Genomic DNA, 17297 nt, shown 5'->3' on the forward strand with positions numbered 1-17297 from the left:
TAAAGCTTTTTCCAAGATGGGCAGAACAGTAATGGCAACACAAAACATTTCAGCTTTTCAGTGAAGTGAAATGAGGGAGTATGAAAAAATACATTTAGAAAGTCAAAAGTGCTTTTGGAGTCAACATGCTCTCACAAAATGCTTCAATGGAACTGCATTTTCAACAGAGAACTCTTCTGTGGAAAATGTTCCAAATAGCTCTAATTTAGAGCTGGGGAAATTTACCTCTTTTAATGCAGGAAGCCTTTTATATGCAGTCTAAAGGCAAACATCTCTCTCTAATAGTTTTTCTAGGTGAATTAAGGACATGTTCCCTTTTCAGATACTTCATATTCTACCCGTAGATATCTAAGATAAACCTGTACCAAATCTGTGCTACTCTTCATTTTTAAAGAGGAACTTCATGCTTTACCAAGTGGCAGAATTTCTCCTCTGATCAATAAGTTACCTTCGAAAGTAGGATATTCAAGTCAACAGCAAAATTACCTTGTGTATCTGTTATCAGCTCCTGAGGCTGCTGTCAGGGATGAGCCCATTCCTTGTGCCCCCTGGCTTGGATTGAGGGTTTCTCCCCACGGAAATGGTCCAAAATCCCAGTTTTTAAGATCAGCTTGCCCCTCTTCTTGGCTGCTGACATTAGGTTGTTTTGTCAGTAGACAATAGTTAAAGATTGTATATATATATATATATATATATATATATATATATATGCGCTTTTTTGAATGTTTGCAATATCCAAGCAAATTTCTTAGAGAACAACACAGCATTTGGGATATTTTATTAGGGTTGTGACTGGCAGCATGGCTTTCTCAGCTAGCACAAGCTGTTATATTCCTTGAGATTACAGCTATCCTGCCTTCCAGGTAGCAACTGAAGCAGCCAAAGCAGTGGTTTCAAAAGATTGATGCCACCTGTGCTTTACTGACAACCAAAACCCCCTGAATTCCAGCAATATTTTAGTTCCTGTGCATGGGATAGAACTACACATGAAAGAGAGGATGCCAGGACTGGGTGAGGTGCTGCTGCTGGCACAGGGCTTGTAAAATCTCTTGCTGAGATCTGATCACAGAGATGCTCAAGACTAAAGCAAAACAAATTGTTATGAACCTGCCCTTGTCTGGGGATGACGAGGAATCTGTGAATATTTATGTGCATATATATATATATATATATATATATATATAAATACTTCTGTGGAAACAGGCACAGCTGTATTTCAGTAACACTCATTTCTTCCACAAGAAAATTCCTGGCTGGAAGATGTGAGTCACTTGTAATCCCAACAGCCTGTTTGAAAGTCAGGGGGTTGTGTTTGGAGTGTGCACACTGGTGCTCCAATGAGTGGATGGATTTGGGTTTCACTTGTCATAAACACAGCTCTGAGTGTGTGCTTCTTGTCAAATGCTCCAGGCAACTGATGGGTTCCAGCAAAACTGCTTTCCTGATGAAGTTAAGTATTTATATAAGTGCTTTGTTGAGTTGGTGCTAAGTGTACAGAGGTCTGATTGCCCCTTAAACATGATATTATTTCTTACAAGAGGACATTTTCCTGGATTTTTTTTTTTTTTCCAGAAACCACGAGTTCTATGGGCAAAAAGCAGTATCCATGTGAAGCACTGCAGTGTTAAAACATGCTGTGTTTTGGAGATTACAGGCTATTCATGTTTCTGCATCTGCTGGAATGCACAGTGGATGTCCCTTTCAATGAGAGGTGCTTTCCCTGAAACTTCAGGTGCTTTTTTCACCCCTATTCCCTCCTGGAAAAAATAAAATTAAAATCTCCAAAGTCAGGATCATTTGTAGCTGGGACCAAATAGCTTGTTGTGCTTTATCCAAGTTAAAACTCAAAGAGAAACTACGGAGAACTTAAAAGCCTGAGGTAATTTGATCATATTCAAAGAGCCAGTGCAGGTTGCTCCTTCATGAAGCAGAGTGGAAAATGTATTCATGGGACTTGGACCATGAATGAAGAGCCATTGCACATCAAGAAGTCCAGCTCTGCTCTCATGTGAGCTTGAGAGCTCAGTGAGTACATCTGCCTTCAGGCTGTCCAGTCCCCTTTGTGCATCAGTTCTCCTATAGCACTGGGGTATCATTCCATCCTGGAGCGTCTGGGATTCTGGCAGGTGGGACCATCATTGAGATCAGTGTGAGGATTTGACAAAGGACCTCTTTAGTGGTTGTTTCAGATAAATCGTAGAATCCCAAAATGGGATTGGAAGGGACCTTAAAGTTCATCCCATTTCACCCCCTGCCATGGGCAGGGACATCTCCCACTGTCCCAGGTTGCTCTCAGCCCTGCCCAGCCTGGCCTTGGACACTTCCAGGGATCCAGGGTCAGTCACAGCTTCTCTGGGCACCCTGTGCCAGGGCCTGCCTAGCCTCACAGGGAAGAATTTCTTCCTAATGTCACACCTAAACCTACTCTCTTTCAGTTTAAAGTCACTCCCCCTTGTCCTATCATTACAATCCCTGGAAGAGGCTGAGCTTCAGAACTTCCTGAAGACAGCAGGAAGAAATTTGAGCTTCTTGTTGAGACGCATCTCAGAAAAGACGAAAGGAACCTCAAAATGATGATCCTCTGCAGCCCAGTTTTGAGGTGTTTGCAGGGATGCTGTACTGGTCAGCTCTTTGTGTGCTCCTTCCCCCAATAGCAGTGCAGAAAAAGCAACAGGATCTATGCAGAAACAGGGCCTCTGAATGCCAGGCTGGAAATCCTTCTGCGTTCAAGTGTCACAAACACATTCCCAGCTGGAGGGTGCTCCAAGTTCTTCCTTCCTGGAGGCTGCCAGTGGGGTGAGGCAGAGGGGCAGCTTGCTGCCACCAGGCATGGTGCTCACCAGACAGGGGGAGAGGAAACTGGGCTCCCTGTGCCTTCCACAGCCTCCTGAGCCCCCAGACCTGCTCTTCCAGAGGGACCTCATTAAGGCAGAGGTGCTTCTCTGGATCCGAAAGCAAAAGGGTAATAGGGGTCCCAGGGTCACCACCTGCTGTTTTTCTCTTGTCTGAGGTGAGCGCAACCCATCAGAGATGGGCCTGCACTCCTGAAAGGGGTCAGAACCCTTTTTGCCACTCCTGCACACTCTCATCCTCTGAATTATTGTCTGATTTTCATTCCACTCCAGTGAGCTGTCAGGCACAGATCTGTTAATTCAGCGCAGCAGAAACACAAACAGATGGGTAATTGACCCGCGTGCCTTCATTACAGAGGAGTTCAGTGCTGCTGCTCGGGCCATCAACTCCTCTCGCTGCCACTCCAGTCCCTGCCCTTTCCCAAGTGGGGTCCCCTGAAAGGCCCGCTCGGAGCTGCTGTCCTCTGCCTCGTGCGCCACAGATGCTAACAGCGGCTGACAGGCAGGGCTTGCCAGGTAGAGGCAAACAGCTGTGGATCCTCAGGGAGATCCGCAGGGAGTCTGGAGGAGGACAGGATGGAAAACCACGTGCGCTGCACAGGGCAAACACTTAAACTGTTGCTACGTCCTCTGGTACCTGAGCAAGGGTGCGCTTACCCTGATGCCTGCACAGATGGATGGATACACGAACACTTGCCATGGAGAAAGGGACAAGGGGGTAGATCTCCCTGCTAATGTAAGCCAAGAAACACTGAAATCATCGGCACTAAATCCATTTGCACTTTTATAGGATTTGGCAGGTAGCCTTCCTAGCAGGGAGCGAGCTGTGAAGGCTCAGGTACCCAATTCCTGTATTTATGCTGTGGGAGTTGGGCGCTTAACTCTGCAAGGGTCTTTTATAAATCCCCGCCCATGTTATTTTCCTTTCTTCTGTTTTCCGTTCCTTCTTATTTTCCCTTTCAGTGTGTATTTTCCTTTTCTCTGTGGTACCAGAACCCATTTAGTGTCTCAAAACAGGTCAGAGCAGCATAATGCTCATTGCTCCTGAACTAGCACTTGGTTTCAGGAGACAAGAACCACCACACCTGGGAATTAGGGAGACTTTGCATTCAGGGTCTTTGTGCTGTGCTGGGATCTGGGAATGGGATGAAAGGGTGTTGAGGAAGGGGAAGTTTCTTGTCAACCTTTTCCCACAGAGGTGAGGGGCTCTGTTCTCACATAAATCACTACCTGCCCTGGAGGGATGCAATTTGTACCTTCCTTATTCACGACAGCTTTTAATTCTTCACCATAACTTTCCCCAACTGTTAATGAAATGGGTTCTGAAAAGAGGAACAAATACTGAAATTACTTTTTTATTTACTTTTTTTTTCCTCCCATAACCTTTTTGCTCTCTCTCCAGGTCTCCAGATCATCTTCCCTCAGTATTTACAAGAGAAGTTTGTCCAGTCTGCCTTGAGTTACATCATGTGCAATGGGGAGGGCGAGTACATCTGCCGGGACAGCCAGTGTGGCTGCCAGTGCTCCGAGGAGTTCCCTCAGTGCAACTGCCCCATCACTGACATCCAGATCATGGAGTACACCCTGGCAAACATGGCCAAGACCTGGACAGAAGCCTATAAAGATCTGGAGAATTCAGGTAACAGCAAAACTCGCTTTTTCAATTCATGGCAGGTTGTATCAGGTAAAAATCTTTTATCCCATCAGTATAATGCTCTAGTTTGGCTAAAAACATAGAAGATATTGAACCCAAACCCAAGATCTTAGTCTTGAGGGAGTTTTTTCCTCTATTACCCTTTTTTTCCTCTGTTAAACACTCACACAGGAACACACACCACACATGGAATTATGTGTACAGGGATGTTTTCCATGGAAGTATATGTTCAGTTTAAAGTCTGATTTTTCATGCTAAACCACCTCCAAACCTCTCTTTTAACAGTTCTATGGAGAAACTTCCACAATATGAATGATGCAGAAATTGCTTTTCAGATTTGAATGAATGCTTTAGTCTGCCTTGGTGAAAGCAATTCAGAGGAAGAAGAACACACAGGACAGATGACAGCTCCTTTGAGGCAGGGAGAAGAAGGGAAAATGACTCCTCTGTCCTGCAGGGCACTGTCTGCTGCTGGGAACATTTCTCTTTTCCACTTTCTCCCCATGTGAACTTGGGGGTGTCAGCAGAGTTTACCCTTAGTAGGTGTGTTGTACTCACAGGGCCCAAGGTAGGAAAGAGCAACGTTCTCAGTGAATTCTATCCTTCAGCAAGTGGCCTGCCTGCCCTGAAACCACACAGACACCAAGCAGAACTTCATCAGGAACTTGTCTTTCTGCTGACTCTCATCTCTCAGTCTTAACCAGCCACTTTCCAACACATTTTCTTCAGTGATTATTGTCACAACACAGCCCAGATCTCCATGCCAGGAAGGAACACTGTGAGAAAAGGACCATCTAGCTCAAATCAAGAATTCTTCAGGAGTTTCCTTTCTTTCTTCAAACTGAACGTCACCTTAATCCTTTTAAAGGCTGAAAGACGGGCTGTTGAGGATTTGCTTCATATTTCAAAAGGTGGCCCCAGCTGGTGTTTGTGCTGCTGCACAGCTCTCTGTGTCCCAGCCATGTTGTCACCCTGGTGCTCAGCTGAGCAGCCAGAGTGGGAGTTAATGGCCCGAGGCTAATGACCATCCTGACCAGGTCCCCTCCCCGTGTGCCCTGGGCAGTTCCAGGAGCAGGTCACCAGCTAACGAGGTCAGATGTTTTCTGTGAGTTCCTGTAACACCAGGCAAATCAGAAACGTGGATTTCTGGAGCTTTTGCCAGCTCAGTGCTACACAAATTCACAAGGATTACTGGCAGTGCCTGCCAGCACAGCTCTGCCACTGGTTAAGTGTTAGCAATTGTTAGTTCTGGCACAGGATCTTCACATGAGGTGCTCAGGAGTCACAGGTTGGTCTCGTCAAGCCCCTTCCCTTCCCAAGGGATCTCACCCAGGCACTGAGAAGGTGAGAGCCCCGTGGAGAGGGGAGCTCCAGTCCCACATTTTGTCCTTGCTGCACTTGATCCAAGCACAGGCTGGAGTAGATAATTGTATTCAGTCTCCCTCCCCTTGAGAGTTGAATGGGGGAAGGTGTTTTTCATTTGCCACGTTAAAGTGACATATTGCAGTGCAATTTCTGCCATATTCCACCCAAGACTGGAGGCTTTTCAGGGCTAGATGGAGTGATTATCTTTATGTCTAAAGCTGCTGCATCTGATTCATCACTTTGATGCATCATGCGTGAACTTATCCTTTGAGATGGAAGTTGCTATCACAAAAGACTGCAGTATTAGTGTTTTGCTTCTTTGTTTTAATAAATATTCCCAATAACTAGAGGATTTTGTTCATTATGAACAGCAGAGGAGAAATCTCTGATGACATCTGAAGGCTTTTCCAATAAAGTGGACTGAAAGGCACAGGAGTGCTCTGAAAGCAAATACCATTTTGAACAGTAAGCTACTGAAAGCCCAAAACATTTGTATTCTGCTTTTGGTCTGTGTTGGTTCCTCTGTTAATTTGAAAAAATCGTGCAGGGCGAATCAAGAGTTGGTGTGATTTGGAATAGTATCTTCAAAGTCAAGGAGGCTGCAGTGAACTGAAGCTGCTTTGAATCAGCTCAGGAGGTTTTTTAGCCCTGTGCTTCACTGTTTGTTGGTATATTGAGAAAAATAACACTGCTTTATTCTTGGCATTTTAGAATGGCTCATCAAAAAATTCTGTGATGGTGGATTAAAAAAAATGCAACTTTTAATTAATCATTTGATGGAGTTTTATTTGTTAATTTGCTTGTGTATTCAAGACTATTGATTTCTGACGTAAATGGATTTTTTTCTTCTTCTTTTTAACACTGGCAAAAGGAAAATTTCATCTGTGAAAGAGATGTCTGACCTGCCAATTCCCTGTGGTGCCACTTGTGATGCTGAGTCACTGCCATGGGACTGCCTTGGGGATGGGGTGACTCAGCAGGAAGAGGGGCCAGGCTGCATCATGGGAGGTGTAGTTCCAGCCATCAGCAAGGTTTGCTGTGCAGAGGAATAAAATAACAACAAATGCAAGCAGACTTGTTAATTAACTGGAAATTCTCAGGGTTAAGAACGAACTATTCCCAGAAACAAGGAATGTCCCCATGCATACCACGGGTTTCCAGGCAGAGTTATAAATAAATATAAATAATGAAGAAACTATGTTGGTTTTAAAGTATTTTTTATTTTCCTTCATCACCCTAATTTTAAACAACCCCATCCAGCTTTTATTTTGCCAGATTTGCTGCTCATTTGTTTTTCCCCCAACGTTGCACTGCGGTAGCAAAATGTGCACACTGCACCGAAATTCCTGCCTTGCCCGTCTCGATGAAAAATGTAGCACATTCATCATCAGAGGGAAAAGAGCCTGGGCTCCTGCACAAAAAGGCTTTTGAGGAAATTGATTTATAAGGGGCGGGAAGCAAATGCAAGGCTTTTACTGCTGAAAGGTACCCGGAGTAATCAGCATGGTCAACAGAAGCAATTATATGTGATGGTGGTTTCAGAGGCCCACGGAAAAGCACAAAGCCGGGTTTGGGGAGGAGAAGGGCCCTGGAAGCAGCATTAAAAACAAAGTGAAAACCTGAGAGATGACTAAAAAAAGACCTCTTGGTTATCTTTGGGGGAGAAAGGAGACAAGCAGATGTCCCACGGATGCTGGAAGTGCAGTGATGATTATTTTTGAGGAGCTGGGTTCCACCATGTGATGAGTAGGATGTGAACATCCATTTGCCATCCGTGTCAGGATGAGACTGACTAATGCACAAGATATCTTTTGTTAGGCAGTTAAGCATGAACTGCAAGTTGATGAATAATAGGAAATCTGTTATGCCAATATATTTAACTTTGCACTATAGGATGTAAATTATCTGGTCTGATTTTCTCCACTAATTCTATGGATTGTTTCTTTTGATTTGAAAATATTTCAGCTTTTACAAGTTCTCCTTTTCCTTCTGAAAATGGGATGAAGGTATTAAAAAAGCAAGATAATGTAGAGGAAAAAATGGCTATACATCTTGTTGGCTTGTTTGGGAAGTTTATGGCAGGGTCCTGGTCCAGCCTCCCTCTAGAAGCAGGACCACAGCCAGCACTGGGTCAGGTCAGCCTTGGTTTTGTCTAGCAGAATCTAAAATGAAAGATTTTTATACATCTCTGATCATGTTCCAGCACTGCATTACTTCCAAGTGACAAAGTTTTTTCAGTAAATCACTTTAATTTCTCAAGCTTTCATTTCTCAAGCAAACTGTGTATTGCTCCTTGTTATAACAACTCCCTCTCAAAAGAGGAATTTTGCTCATATCTGTGAGTAACTTTTGAGCAACTGCTGCTGTAATTAAATATCCCTTGGCCTCCTCTTTGCCAAATAAAACCAGTGCAGCTGCCCACACCTGACTGCAGAGCTTGTGCTCAGGCCCTGGAGCATCTTGGAGTCTCCCAGCTCTGCCCTCCCAGGCTCTGGTCATCCCTTTTAGGTGGGTGCCCCAGGTGTAGCAGTGCCAAGAAAAGGTGACTATCAGCTTCCCCAGCCAGCTGGATTCAGCCCAGTATGAAGTTTTTTTCCCAGTGAGAACAGGATGTTGACCCACATCAGCCCCCAGGCCCTTCCTCAGCTGATTGTGCCCAAGCCTGTGCAGGCACATGGGGTTTTTCTCTCAGGTTACAAAACATTGTTCTTCTTGTTATTGGATTTTATGGAGTTCTTATTGTCCCACTCATTGCATTTCTCAAGGTTTCACTGTGTCAAATATGGTTTTCTAGCATCAAAAATTGAGTTATTTTCCCCTGAGAAAGTTGGAACCACCTGTTTTTTTTCCCACCTGAGGATGCTCCAGCCTGGTAATCAGAGTCTGAGCAAACCACCCCTTCTCAGCTAGAAAGGTGGGGCTGATCAGAAAAAGAAGCAGTATTAGAATTTCTGATTGTGATGAAGAAATACCTCTCAAACAAACCCTGCATAACAGTGATGGGTTTTTTCATTATCAAACAAAATAAAATGGAAATAAAGTGATCAAAAGACAACAAACATAACAAACAGCAACATTGAACACTATATTTTTTAATCAATTGGATTTGTTCCCTTTGGCTAGAATTGACACCTTTTGTTCTCACCTGAGCCCTGCAAACTATTTTATTTTATTTTCCTCATTACAAAATGGAATTCATTTAACTTCAAATGGAGTTAAATGAGAGGTAAGAATCAGAATGCTCTTTTTTTAAAATGTGAAAACAGGACATTTTAACAGCATCCAAACCTTTCCTCTGGGGAATTTTTTAAGCTTTGTTTCCCCCCCCCCCCCACCCTTTTTTTTTAATTACACAGCAAAATGCTTTGCCTTCAACAACAAACAGCATTTCAGGAGCAGCTGAAAAAAATGTAAATGAGAATTCTTTAACTGACAATGATTGCAACTCCCAGCTTTTTGTTTATAATCCTTAGACTATAACCTCACATTTCAGGGAATTTCTCTATTTTTTTTTTTTATCTCCACCCTGTACACTTTAACTGTGTTGTTTCACCTTGATACTCACGGTGGGGATTTTTTCCCTATATGGGAGCAGCAACACCCATGGGATTAGTGGCTTCCTGGGGCAGAGTGACAGACCAGCGAGTTAATGGGCATCACCTTCCCCTGGCAGAGCTGCTGGCCTCACCCATCACTGCTCTTTGCCCACCCCGCTAGCGAAAAGCTTTGTACCTCCCTTTACAGCTCGGAAACCTCCCTATATCCCATTTCTCCTGTGTGTTCCAGATGAGTTTAAATCCTTCATGAAAAGGCTACCTAGCAACCACTTCCTGACCATTGGGAGCATCCACCAGCACTGGGGGAACGACTGGGACCTGCAGAACCGCTACAAGCTGCTGCAGAGCTCGCTGGAAGCCCAGCGCCAGAAGATCCAGCGCACTGCCCGCAAACTCTTTGGCCTCAGTGTCCGGTGTCGGCACAACCCTAACCACCAGCTGCCTAGGGAAAGGTACTCCATCCTTCCTCGGGTGTGGGGCAGCTGTGCTGGGGGCTGGTGGAGCTGAGTTTGGGCTTGGGCTTAATCCCAGCAGGCTGTGTTTGGAGGTAGGCTGTGTTGGCGTGGATGTTTGGGGGGGAAACGGGAAAATCTGTGAGAGGGTTGAAATTCCTGGAGGTGTAGGTAACTTTTGTCGCATTCCTGGCTGCATTCACATCCCTTCTGTGGGGTTTTACCTACCCAGGGGAAGGGCATCACTTATTCTTTAAGTACTGCAAGAATATGTTCAGTCTGTTCTGCAGACTAAGCTGCTTTTTGGTGGTTTTCCCTCAAGATCCACAGCTGAGCTTTCAGTTTCCACTTGCTGTTAAAAGAGACATGAGGGAGCACAAGGTGCTTCGGTCCATTTTTGGATTGTGCTCCTTAATATCTCCAGAGTGAAAGGAGAAGCTTTAGTTTTGCTTAGAATACATCACATTTTTACTGTGAGATGCAGCGTGAACCTGTAAAACCTCACTGAGCAGAAGCCTTGCAAGGTTATTACAGGTGGAGAGAGCAGATTTTCCATTACTGCTACAGCAACTATTGATATCTAATAATCCCTCCTGCTGGCTCTTTTCAGCCCTAACCTGTAGCTGAGTTTTCTTCAAGTAATTATTGGAGACTTGCAATTCTGGATTTTAATAAACATCTCTTGCTGTGTCTTTCTACATTGTCTGGACTGAAACAATATGGAAAGTCTTGGGGAAAAAAAGAGTCTGAGTGCCTTTTTTCCATGCTTCTCTTGGAAGGGTCAGGCCAAGTTAATATTTTGAGAGAAACTGCTTGTCCACTTCCTTCATTACCTAAATATTAAGTTTCAAGAGAAAACTGACAGATGAACTGCTGTCTACTGCTCTCATCCAGGCTGCTGAACACGCTGACTTTTCATTTCATCACTGTGCAGCTCAGAAAACTCTTCCAGGGCTTAACACCTCTTTAATTACCAAGAAATCTCATGTTTCTAGACAAAGATTTGATGGACTTACTAGGGATGAGGAGAAATATCTATTAAATGTAAGAGATTATGAATTAAAATCTTTGGAGAGCTTCCTAAACCTGGCCCATCCCTGCCAACTGCCTGAGCTGCTCTGACCAGGCTGCTGAAGGAGCCACAGGCATATCCAACATGGATTTTTTAGTTGTGGCACAGCAGCAACAACAATAACAACTGAGTGAAGCAGCAGCAAGGAAATCTCCATCCAACCAGGTTGCTCCAAAACATTCAGACAAATATGTCTTCAGCATTTATCATCTATTTTAAAAACCCAGCCAAGCAGAAAGGGAGCCTCCAACTACTACAATGAAATCTGGGGGAAGGAGGGTGGAATGGATGATGGCAGATGGGTTTTTAACTGACTGATGTGCTTGATTTGTTTAAGTCAACATCAGCAGGAATATTATCATTTCTTTTCTTGTTTGCCATTCTGTATCTGCAGCTAGGCAGGGGAGCAGTGTGGTAGGAGCTCTGTAGTGGAAGAGGTGCAGCCCATCTTTCTCCTCACAGAGCTGGGAAATAACTCTCATTTTCTAATTGCTGCTGTACAGAATGACAGAGGCTTATCAAGCATGCCAGTGGCTTTGAAAAGATGGCATGGTTCTATTAAGAGCAAGCCTCTCTCTCTTTAATACACATAATTGTAAGCCTACATTATATATTCAAAGGCAACGTAAAAAAAAAAGGAAGTGAGATTCCTGTTGATTGTCCTCAGGGAAAGGAAGAGGTGGTGTTCCAAAAGGAAGATAAGAAAGGAAGAGTAGGGATTTTGGCAATTGATTCTCCATGACCCTTTGCAACGGCTAAAGAGACAGAAATATCTAGATCTATAGATCTATAGATCATCTCTATAGCTATATCTATACATCCATATATCTATATCTATATATATCTATATATATCTCTATATATATCTATATCTATATATCTATATCTGTAGTTTTATCTATAGAAATATACATAAAGATATTGATATCTAGATATGTAGATATATAGATACTGATATATTTGGTCTGTACTTCCTCTGTCAAAACCCAGGAAAGTTCACAGGTTAAAACAGAGGCAAAGTGTGTTGGTTTAAAAAAGGAGACCACTCCTCAGTTAATAAAACTTCAAGGTCAAATGATCACCTGTAGTTTTATTTTAAAGCACTGGATGTAAAATAGAAATAACATCCAACGGAGAGAGGGATTATACATGTTCTGGCCTGCAGCCAAAATACATCTCACAGCTGCTGAGAAAAAAAAAAAATAGCACTTTTTATTTCACTGTTCTATATAGAAAGCCCAAAAGTACCCCCAGAGCTGCTAGTGCTCGTTGGAAAGTTAAAGGTGAGTTTGCAAAAGAAATTTTTAAAGTCCCTGCCTTTTCCCCTTGCAAATAAAAACCAAAAATCTGTCTGGCTCCCCCTTCCTAGCACTGCCAGGGAATCACATGTCCAGTGAGCAACAGTCAGAAGCCACTGCAAAGTAATTCTCACTCAGAGCTTGGCCTGCATTGCATGTCATGTTTATTTTCACTTTAGAATCATGGAATCTCTGAGGTTGGAAAAGACCTGCAAGACCAGTGAGTCCAACCTGCGCTTGATCCCCATCTGGTCACCCTGACCAGAGCAGTGAATGCCACATCCAGGCATTCCTTGGACACCTCCAGGGGTGGGGTTTCCCACCACTTCTCTGGGAATATTTTAAATAAAAATCAGTGGTTATTCTGGTACTGGTTTTCAGCTGTTAAACGGGATTGTTCCAGCCTCCTCCTGCTCAGACACCTCTTAGGTACAATGCCATGAGTCTGAGCCATCAGAGAGGTGTGCTCTAAGAATTTACCTCCTGTCAGCTGAAGGGCTTTGGCTGGTCCTGTGTATATTCTTAACCTGTCTCAGTTGCAAGAAAAAATGGGGGAATATATAGCACTTTACTTCTCTCTCACTCTCTCACACTTCCCATTGTCATGTTTGTAGTCAATGCCCAGCTCTGCCCTGGATTCTGCATTTTTATTTAATTACATCCTTTATTGCTGCCATCAGCAGATGGTGGGTAGTCTTCTGTTTCATTTTCTTCTTTTATTTTTTTTTACTTGTGTCTTTGCTGAAAGCTAAGATATAAACACACACACACACACACACACACACACACACACACACACACCAAAAAAACAACCTCCCATCCATCCTCCACAAAGTTCATCTAGGGAACAGGAAATTTACTGATGTCCATTGCAAGATATCAGCTGAGATTTCTTTCCCATTTTGTTCTGCTGGTATATATATAATTTTTGTTAGTATAAAAAGGACAGAACTATCCAGTGATTTTTTTCTGAAGACAGAACACACCCAAAATGGACAGAATGTGGTCACCTGACTCTAATTTGTATTGTGTCCCCTGCTATGGCCTGGCAGTCCTTGGCCTGGGAACTCAGGGGCATTATCAACAACTAAAACCTGTGTAAAGCATCAATGCAGCGCTGCACAAATCCAGGTGCATTTGACTGGCTGTCCAAGCAGGAAGCACGAGGCTTCAGATGGGTGAAAACGTATTTGTATTTCTGAAAAGTGAGTGAAAATTCACCTGTGAGCAGAAGGGCAGCCTCAGCCCCCTGGGCTGCTTTGGAAATGTTTGTTGCTGTCAGCTTGTGGCTGTGTTTTGCAGCCACACTGCGCTGTGCTGTGCTGTGCTGTCCCCTCCCCTTTGAGGCAGAGTTCTACCAGGAATTGAGGAGCCCTGTGCATTTTTGAGGGAGCAGGGCTGTCACTGTCTCCCTCTACAGCAGGTATTTATGGAGGTCACTGCCCTGCTCCCAAGCTCCCCAGCCAACCTTGTCCTTTCTGCCAGCAGAGGAGCTCCTGTTGGCTGGGAACAGGGGAAAGAGACCCTGGCAGCCCTGTACCACAGGAAGAATGTGAAAATTGCCTGTTCCCACATCCAACATTTCAGAATTTTTCTTCTAATGACCTTCCTTTTTTCCTCACCCTGTTTCCCCCTTATTTTTACTCCTTTTCTACCTGCTTTTTATTCCTGCCTGTTCTCTCTCAGTTGTTGCTGTTGCAGTTTTTCCCTTTCTCCATCCGTTACTTCTGCCCACCGTGTTTCCCTCTCATTTTTCTTTTTACCTGCACATTTTCCTCTCTTTCTTTCCCAACCTTTCTGCTTTGGTTCCTTGATTATTTCTTTCCTTCCAGTGCTTTCCTCTGTTTCACACTCTCATCCCTCCACTTGCTCCCTCCCCCTAATCATCTTGCTGTTCCTTGCTGCTGTATCATTTAATGCCTTCTTTGATACAGCCTACAGCTTAATGATTATTCAGAGGTCAGGCGATGCAGGTGCCATGAATTTCACTAATCCAGCTCTGAGAGCCTCTGTCCATAATCACTCCTCTCGTTCTACAGGGGCTGAATCCTAATTTGTCATTAGCCAGTCCTCTCACTGCAGTACTACCAAGAACTTTTTGCCCAGAGGAGACAATGAAGTATTCATTAGCCAGGGGGGAGGCGGAGGGGAGGGAGCAGTGGCTGCACAGAGGGTTCTGCTGAGGGCTGCTGAGAAAGGAATTGCTGTACCCAGCTTTCCTGGGGCAGTGGGAATGAGGAAAAGGGGGAAACAAGGTAACATGGCAAGTGGGTTGTGCAAAAAGTGAATGTGGGTTGCGGTGTCATTTTCTAGAGGTTGTTCCAGGGTTGCAGGATGTTGGGTTGAAGGTGCTGATACAGCAGCTGTGGGAGTGGTGGGGTTCAGAGGTGGGTGAGGGGGGGGTGATTTTAAGGAAGAGACTCCAAGAGGTGGTTGGTTAATTAGCAGCAGGGTTTTTTTTCTTTTTTTTTTTTTTTAAAGGAGGAATAGTTTTATAGCTTTGCCTTTGTGCATCCTGGCTTCCACCCTATTTTCTACTGTTCTGAGCTCTGCACCATAAGCAGAGGTTGCTGCTGCTTGCTTTTCCTGTCCTGTTATGGGTCTGTTTTTTAGAGAGTGGGTCCAACTGCCAACGACCTGAAGAGCAGTTTTCTCCTGCTAGCCTGGGAGTTCTGCTGCCCTTGTGATATCTGAGAGCCCCACAGCCTCTGACATGGCTTGATCAGCTCCATTCCCATGTCACTGTGACACTGCTGGGATCCTTGGCAGGACACAGTGCCTGTGTTGGCTCCTAGAGCAAAGTGACGAGAGAGAGAGCTCAGATGAGCATTTCTAACTGGTAGCAATTTCTTAGAAGGCTTTTGCTCATCACCAAAGGAGTAAACAGCAGATGAAAGATTCAGTCTAGAAATAGACTGGAATAACTCCCAGATGCCACAGCAGGGCATCGATGTTCTGAGAGCTCTGCCTCAGACATATCCCTGAAAACATTGTAGCTCCAGCAAGATGCCAACACCGAGTCCCTATGAGTCCCTACAATGCTAATTCTTCCTTCTCCCCACTCGCAGGACGATACAGGAATGGCTTACCCGAGTCCAGTCCCTGCTCTACTGCAACGAGAATGGGTTCTGGGGGACCTTTCTGGAAAGCCAACGGAGCTGCGTTTGCCACGGTGGCACCAGTCTGTGCCAGCGCCCCATCCCCTGCATCATTGGGGGCAACAACAGCTGTGCCATGTGCAGCCTTGCCAACATCTCCCTCTGCGGCTCGTGCAACAAGGGCTATAAGCTTTACCGCGGCCGCTGCGAGCCCCAGAACGTGGACTCGGAGCGGAGCGAGCAGTTCATCAGCTTTGAGACGGACTTGGACTTCCAGGACCTGGAGCTGAAGTACCTGCTGCAGAAGATGGATTCTCGCCTCTACGTGCACACCACTTTCATCAGCAACGAGATCCGCCTGGACACCTTCTTCGACCCGCGGTGGCGCAAACGCATGTCCCTCACCTTGAAGAGCAACAAGAACCGGATGGACTTCATCCACATGGTGATCGGCATCTCCATGCGCATCTGCCAGATGCGCAACAGCAGCCTAGACCCCATGTTCTTTGTCTACGTCAACCCGTTCAGCGGGAGCCACTCGGAGGGCTGGAACATGCCCTTCGGGGAGTACGGCTACCCACGCTGGGAGAAAATCCGCCTCCAAAACAGCCAGTGCTACAACTGGACCCTGCTGCTGGGCAACCGGTGGAAAACCTTTTTTGAGACCGTCCACATCTACCTACGCAGCCGGACTCGGCTGCCCTCCCTCCTGCGCAACGAGACTGGCCAAGGGCCCGTGGACCTTTCCGACCCCACCAAGCGCCAGTTCTACATCAAGATCTCAGACGTGCAGGTCTACGGCTACAGCCTGCGCTTCAATGCTGACCTCCTGCGCAGCGCGGTGCAGCAGGTCAACCAGTCCTACACGCAGGGCGGGCAGTTCTACTCCTCCTCCTCCGTCATGCTCTTGCTGCTGGATATTCGGGACCGAATCAACCGCCTGGCACCTCCGGTGGCCCCGGGGAAGCCGCAGCTGGATCTGTTCTCTTGTATGCTCAAGCACCGCCTGAAGCTCACCAACAGCGAGATCATCCGAGTGAACCACGCACTGGACCTGTACAACACCGAGATCCTCAAACAGTCCGACCAGATGACGGCCAAACTCTGCTAACCCTGGACTTAGCAATGGACACCTTGGTGATTGACCTTTTGCTGTATAAAAAAAAAAAATAAAATAAAACAGACAAAAAAAGAAAACACAAAAAAAAAAAAGAAAAAGAAAAAAGAAAAAGAAAGGAAAAAAGTAAAAAGGAAGAAGGAAAAGTGGGGGGAAAGGAAATAAAAGGGGAAAAAATAAGATTTGTAAAATGTAATTAATATACAAAAGAGAAAAAAAGAGGAAATTCTTCATTTGTTGAAACTAAACCCGTTCTAGCAGCTGTATAAAACTGTCAGGCATGTTTGTTATTTCTATAATCCGTCATAAAAGGGTAACACCGTACTCTCTCTTGACCTTGGGGATGTTGCTTGTGAGTCATCAGGGGCAGCAGAGGAAATAAAGGGAGGAGCAGAGAGAGGGGCAAACTTCTGTACTGAACTGTCAAGTTTTCTGCTATGCAGGTGCCAAGACAAAGAGACATAAAAAAAAAATCTAAGTAAACAAACAACCAAGAGTTATATGTAAATGTAAAAGAGCTACCATTATTCCTATACTGGGAGTAAATGGTTAAAGATAAAAGATATTCCTTCTGTTGAGATTTATGCCAGCTTTATGTTGAGTTATTCCTGCAGCCTGTGCTGAGCTTTGCTGGAGGACAGGAGGGGATCACAGCCCTTGGGGAGTAAATCTGATCCCTCCTTGGTGAGACCACACAGAAAAGGTGGAGGGTGGTTGCAGGGCTCAGGTGTCCTCCCTTTGGGATTTCCATCTTGGAAGATGTTTCACCAGAGGTAGAGGCTCAGCAGATGCTGGAAGATGGGATGTGTTGAGTTGTTTGGCTTGTGCCCTG

The 17297-nt window shown here is 45.0% G+C and overlaps 1 protein-coding gene across 1 annotated transcript in view; it reads left to right on the forward strand.

Annotated features, from left to right (window-relative positions):
- BRINP1 (BMP/retinoic acid inducible neural specific 1) overlaps positions 1-16910 on the forward strand; it is a 59239-nt gene extending 42329 nt beyond the window's left edge. Inside the window, exons 5-7 of the mRNA XM_062505624.1 lie at positions 4255-4491; positions 9658-9880; positions 15319-16910. Of these exons, the coding sequence (XP_062361608.1) occupies positions 4255-4491; positions 9658-9880; positions 15319-16459 (1601 nt within the window). The 3' untranslated portion in view covers positions 16460-16910. The remainder of the gene's footprint in view (positions 1-4254; positions 4492-9657; positions 9881-15318) is intronic.
- Positions 16911-17297: the final 387 nt, after the last annotated feature.

This window comes from Cinclus cinclus, chromosome 19, assembly GCF_963662255.1.
Source record: "Cinclus cinclus chromosome 19, bCinCin1.1, whole genome shotgun sequence".
Lineage (NCBI taxonomy): Eukaryota > Metazoa > Chordata > Aves > Passeriformes > Cinclidae > Cinclus > Cinclus cinclus.